At 48.8% G+C, this 6,300-nt stretch overlaps 1 protein-coding gene across 1 annotated transcript in view; it reads right to left on the bottom strand.

Annotated features, from left to right (window-relative positions):
* Window positions 1-3,014: 3,014 nt before the first annotated feature.
* The window catches only part of kcng2 (potassium voltage-gated channel, subfamily G, member 2), a 31,388-nt gene continuing 28,102 nt past the window's right edge, over window positions 3,015-6,300 (bottom strand). Inside the window, exon 3 of the mRNA XM_030346993.1 lies at window positions 3,015-3,963. Coding sequence (XP_030202853.1) covers window positions 3,115-3,963 — 849 coding nt within the window. The 3' untranslated portion in view covers window positions 3,015-3,114. The remainder of the gene's footprint in view (window positions 3,964-6,300) is intronic.

Genomic DNA, 6,300 nt, shown 5'->3' with positions numbered 1-6,300 from the left:
TTCTTCCCCGCCAGAGTAATTAATTCTGTTCTGTTCATGTTATGAAGGCATTTCTGTCTCACGTTAAGGATGAGAGTAGATTGAAGTTGACGTGTGCGTGAGTGCTCGCTCTCTCTATTTGATGAAGCCCTACATGTTTAAACATGGAAAAGCTTTTGTAGTTATGTTGATTGTGTTGGACAGCCTTTTAAAATGCAAGCAGGTGAATAGGAAATGTGGGCCCCTAAGTCTATGAAACTTATTCAAAGTGGAATATGAATTAAATATGAACTCGATCTTATTTCAGGAGGCAAAATACATCTCTATCATGTTGGCTGTTAACTCTGTTGCATAACCCCCATGTTTTTTTCTTGCAAATGCGATGAACACAGCGCTGCCACCAGCTTCATTATGGGGTGACAGTAGCTCAGGAGGAAGAGCGGGTTGACTGGTAACTGGATGGTTGCTACTAGGTCGATCCCCGGCCCCTCCCAGCTGAGTGTCGAGGTGTCCCTGAGCAAGACGCCTCACCCTGACTGCTCCTGACGAGCCGGCTGTCGCCTTGCGTGGCTGACTCCGCTGTCAGTGTGTGAACGTGTGCATACATTTTTGCGAGTCACTTTGGATAAAAGTGTCAGTAAAATCCCCTAAATGGAAATGTACTATTCCAGGACTATTGTACTATTCTGGTACTCTCACAGGTAGGGGGCCCACAAAATGTCCCTCAGCCAGTAGCACACCCTTTCCACAGAGTTAATCTCGCAGGACAGACACAGATGTTGCTCGTTAAACTAATGATGGTTCTGATCCTTTGATGCACCAGGGTTATACCTGTGTTTGTCCTTTGGATGAAACCTCTGTGAAAAGGCTAGAGGCTAGTACATCTAAATTGCGTCCCCACCAAATTATCAATGTGTGCTCACGCACCCGCATATCTGCATATCGCTGTAATCCTGCAAACACACACACCAGGGGAAACAGTCGGCCTTACAACCACTTGCATCATGTAAAATCAATGAATCATATTCTTTGCCGTTAAAGTGGACTGGTGACCGGGGCTATTAAAGGACCAATAGGCGAGTATTGAGGTTATTCCTCAGTGTTCTAGCAACACGGCTGTGGAAATAAGGCTGGGATTGAGCTGCAATGGTAATAAAATAAACATACCTCCCATAATAGTGTACATCATGGGATTTGTGTCAGCAACTCGCCTGTCTTCTACCATCCCTTACCTGTCTGTCTGACAATCTGACAGATTTGAGACAAAGCTGATCTGTGAGGAGAGGAAGAATATTCAAAGAAGATCTAATATCTAATAACAACATGATAGATATAAGACGTATGAGATCATGTTTATAATATATGACCCATTCATATTAACAAACGCTCCTTAGGCCCATTCATTCAGTTTGTTTCCATGGTGACCAGGCGGCAGTGGCACCCCGCTCCGTGTCCTGGTTGGCACAGGAAGTGATGTTGTGATGCCTTACCCGGGACAGAGCGACAGGTCAGGCCTGGAGAGAGGAGACAGGTTTATTCTTTAGCTTCTTACTATCTAACGTGTAAAGAAAAGTGAGATTCCGGGCGTCTGGTTGCCAGGTTGGTTGGTTCCTGGCAACGGGGGAACATTCATAATTCATAAAAAATGTGTGTGTGTAAGTTTATGTTTGTGTGTGTGCAAGTGTGTGTGTGTGTGTGTGTGGAGGGGGGGTGTTGAAGACTAAAATGAATACGGTCGTTTCTGTGTGCAGGAGGCTGGGCTGGATTTGAGCCTATAATTATTGGAGTCATACGTTACGTCAGGAGGGTCTATTTCAGGACTGATATTCAACATACCGACGAGCTGGTCCTGACCGAGGCAGGTCAGAAGAAGGAAACGTACAAAAATAAACTGAATGTGCTTTTTAATATATATCTATATATATATTATATATATATAAATCACATGTCTTATTGCAACTTCAACTTCAGCAAAAAACGTGTTTCAAAGAAGAAATTGTTTAGCATAAAAAAAAGCGTATTTCATTTTTTGCTAAAGCGTGATCCCTTGTATATCCATGCCTTTTAAAGGGTTTCTTCTGAGCCAATGGCTACAACTCAAAGTGTCCTCATTATTTTTTTCACGTGAGACAACATGGGTTTAGACCTCTTGTGGAGAGATGTCACTCCAAACGTAATGCCCATTAACATTATCCACCTCGACCCAATGATGACAAATAGTTCTGAAAGAAAAGTGTTTCATCTAAAAGTTTTTGAAGTTGGAGACACAATTCTCTGTCTTATTTCCAAGCTAGCAGTTATCACTTCTAAGGCAAACAAAAGGGAGGCAGGTGTTGTCTTCGAGAACCACGCAGCCTTCGTTTTGTTGTCGAAAGGAAATCGATTCTGTGTTCTTTATAAATTATATTCAAGCAGTTTTCCCTCAAGGCTTTGAAATCGTTAACTACCTGGGCCGGCGTCATTTTAGCTGTGGGCCTTCGACGGACTAAATCTGTTGCAATGTCTCCACCCGTTTTTTTTCAAATGCAAAGGATGTTTCTAGGGCCAAATTCAATCTATTTCAAAGCGTAATTAAAAGCGTAATTTGCATAGAAATTAGGAAAATGTGAATTGCAGGTTGAAGACGCCTCGGTCAAGGACATTCTACCACCCACTAACGTCTGAATACTAAATTATTCAGACGAGCTACAAACTTCTTATTCTACAAACACATGTCAAGTTTGGTGCAGTGAGCACATCACAGTCGCACTATGAAGGATGCTTTGTGATCGCAGGTGACTCCATGATAAATGCTTTCTGAGTGTCCAATGGAGTCCCATTTCTTCGATAGAGGCGGTAGCAGCTCATTGCCAAGGTTTAGTCGACCTCAGGCCCACACACGCCGGTGCCCAGTTCCGAGCCGCCATCAAAGCCCAAAAATCCTGCCAAACAAAGACAATGATGATGAATCTGGACTTCAGTTTGACGTGCCACCAAAGCAGGTCCACTTTGAAAAGCTCCTGCTACCGGCCCTCCGGGCCCCCCCCCCCAAAACTTATGGCTTTGACCCCGCCGGGCACTGCGCCAGTCAGAGACCCAGCGACCGGACCCCGAAGGAAGACCCCACCAAAGGCCCTCTCCCGGAGGTCCCGGGCCCTAGGTCTGCGCGGACCTCCTGATCTCGGCCGCCCGCTGCGAGGCGATGATGGCGGCGGTGGACTTGCGGCGCTGCGCGGCGGCGGCGGCGGCGATGGCGGCCTCGGCGGCGCCCTGGTAGCTGTCGGTCTCCTGGGAGTCCTCGCTGTGCGACTTGGTGCTGTCCAGGTGCGAGTCGGGCTTCTGCCTCAGCGCCCGCTGCTGCTCCTCCTTCAGCTCCAGGTAGGAGCGCGAGAAGGTGTGGAAGATGGAGGTGACGGGGAACGCCATGAGCAGGATGCCGCTCAGGATGCTGCTGAGCGCCACCACCTGGCCCGGGATGGAGCGCGGCACCATGTCCCCGTAGCCCACCGTCGTCATGGAGATGACCGCCCACCAGTAGCTGCCCGGGATGCTGGTGAACTCTTGCTTGGCGCCCAGCTCGCTCTCGGCCAGGAACACCAGCGGCGAGAAGAGCGCCATGGCCACGCAGAGGAAGAGCAGCAGCAGGCCGAACTCGCGCGTGCAGCGCCGCACCGTGAGCCCCAGCGTCTGCAGGCCCAGCGAGTGGCGCGCCAGACGCATGACGTAGAAGATGCGCAGGGCGCGCAGCACGCGCAGCACCAGCCCCACCTTCTCCAGGTAGTTGTTGCCCGAGCCGCCGGGCCGGCCCCCCACCGACAGCGAGTCCACGATGAGCGTGATGTAGTAGGGCAGGATGGCCACCACGTCGATGATGTTGAGCGGCGTGCACAGGAAGGCGCACTTGCTGGGCGTCTGGATGAAGCGCAGCAGGAACTCCAGGGAGAACCAGGCCACGCACACCGTCTCCAGCACGAAGATGTTGTAGCAGCGCTGGGAGCACTCGCCCTGCAGGGGGGGGGGGGGGGGGGGGGGAGGGGGGAGACAGAAACACGTCACGGTTGGGTTGCGGCACAGGAGGGCAGGAGATTCAGCTCCGTCCTTCACATCCTCTCAAGATCTGACGCGGGACAAGAAAGCAACACGGCATCGTGTTCTCTGTAGAAAGTATTGTGTAAGACGGATAAGAGGCCGCTACTTTAATGATTTGATTAATATATTCATGCGTGTTTCACACGTTGTCTACATTTGCTCGGTGGGTTTCAGAATCTCTGTAACAGAGCAGTTATCACTTCTTCACTCACGGTGTTTCTCACCATAATCACCCTCTCTCTCCCCCCTCTCTCTCTCTCCCCTCTCTCTCTCTTTCCCTATTTCTCTCTCCTCTGTCTTTCTGTCTCTCACTCCTCTCTCTGTCTCCCTATCTCTCTGTCTCTCTTTTTCTGTTCTCTCTATCCCTCTCTCTCTCTCTCTTTCTGTTCTCTCTCAATTCAAGAACGCTTTATTATATACAAGACATTTAAATGAAAAGAACGTGTTGCCAAAGCATGGAATAAGATACATAAATTAGAAAAGAATGTAAAAAGTACATATATATAAATAATTATAACGATTGTACAAAACAAATAAAAATACACACATATGACTCATAAGGAAAACCTCTTCATCTCCACAGACACACACCCTCTTTGTCTCTCTCCCTCGCTCTCTGTCTCTCTCTCTCCCTGTTTCTCTCTCACTCTCTGTATCTCACTCTCTCTCTCTCTCTCTCTCTCTCTCTCTCTTTTTATTTTGTTTAATCCTGTTGTCACAGGAAGCCAACGTTGGCCAGATTCGAGTGTTTGGAGACGGCTCGATTCCTCCTTTCTACCTGGCCTCCAGAGAGCTTGTGTCTGACATCTCTGGCCTCGCAACAAGCTATTGTATTAATGATGCATTTTCCAGACCCTATACGTCAAAGCCATTATTTATGATAAAATAATAGAAATGCAGTTCTACCTGTACTGTGGCCTAGTTGATATTCACACATACAGTCTGAGCAGCACGCTTGGAAAACCAAAATCCCCCAGAGGAAAAAATCAAAGCACCGCATGCACACACACACACACACACACACACACACACACACACACACACACACACACACACACACACACACACACACACACACACACACACACACACACACACATACACACAAGACACACACACACACACACATACACATACACACACACGACACACACATATACACATACAGTCACAAACTCATAACCACACACATACACACACACCTGATGTGTGACCCCACATTCTCACTAAGATTACCTCATCTGTGGACATGTGTTGGCATGTTTGGTAGTCAGACATGAGGATGTCTCGGGCGGGGCGGGGAGGAGGGGGGAAGTTGAAGTTGCTAGTGCTTATTGGCAAGAAAGACGGCAGTCGTGTTTATAAATATTGGCCTGATGTCCGGCCTTTCCTCAGTGATGATTGGACGCTGCCAGTCGGCTGATGTGTTAAGCCGGGCGATCAGTTCTAAACGCGGCGGCCAATTAACGGAGGCAGAGCAGCAACACGCCGGAAGCCAATAGTCGATCTGCTCGTGTGCGTATGGCCTCGTTGCCTCTGCAAGCTGCGCTCCGCCGGCGTCCCTCCTAAAACAGAGGCACACACTAACGACCACCATATTTCCCAGGATGCCACTTGCGGGTTGAACGTGACAGCGGGACTGAGGAGCGAGGCGGCTGCTTTGTGAGCAGGAGGGGTTGTAAATAGAAGAGGCGACGTGTGCACTGCACTGCTCCGCGGTGAGGTGGGATGTTTGGCTCGGTAGAAAAAAGTGAGCGAGATCTCGTTGTTGTTGCTGTGTGCTCACTCACTCACCGGCTGCAAGTGTTGTTTACTACCCAGCAGCAGATGCTCGCATCCAAAGCGGAGGATGATGAAGACTCAACTCCAGGCCATCTTGGACAACAGAGCCCCCCCTCCCACCCCTTCCCAGCCTCGATATGATATGGAAAGCTAACCCAACCAGGTTGGATGGGAGAAATGTACTGTATGTTAAAATGCTCAAATTAGTATTTGGTTACCTCAGAGGGCCAACGGTTGACTGAGACTAGACTATATGAGCTAAACAAGGAGGAGAGACGAGCAGGGCGTCCTTGTACCGTAGCATACCACTACCAATTATGGTTTTACTGTCCATTATAGATTGTACAACCTCACCTGTCCACACATCTCCTTGTTTGAGAGCCATAAAGCTCCCAATTGGAACAAGCCCATACTTTAACGCTGCTCTCCTATTGGGCGCTCAGCAGTAAGGAAACAAGACAGACAATTTAA

The sequence above is a fragment of the Gadus morhua genome, chromosome 22 (genome assembly GCF_902167405.1).
Source record: "Gadus morhua chromosome 22, gadMor3.0, whole genome shotgun sequence".
In the NCBI taxonomy this organism is placed as follows: Eukaryota; Metazoa; Chordata; class Actinopteri; order Gadiformes; family Gadidae; genus Gadus; species Gadus morhua.
The sequence above is the reverse complement of the archived record's forward strand: the minus strand, read 5'-3'. Positions and strand labels throughout refer to the sequence as shown.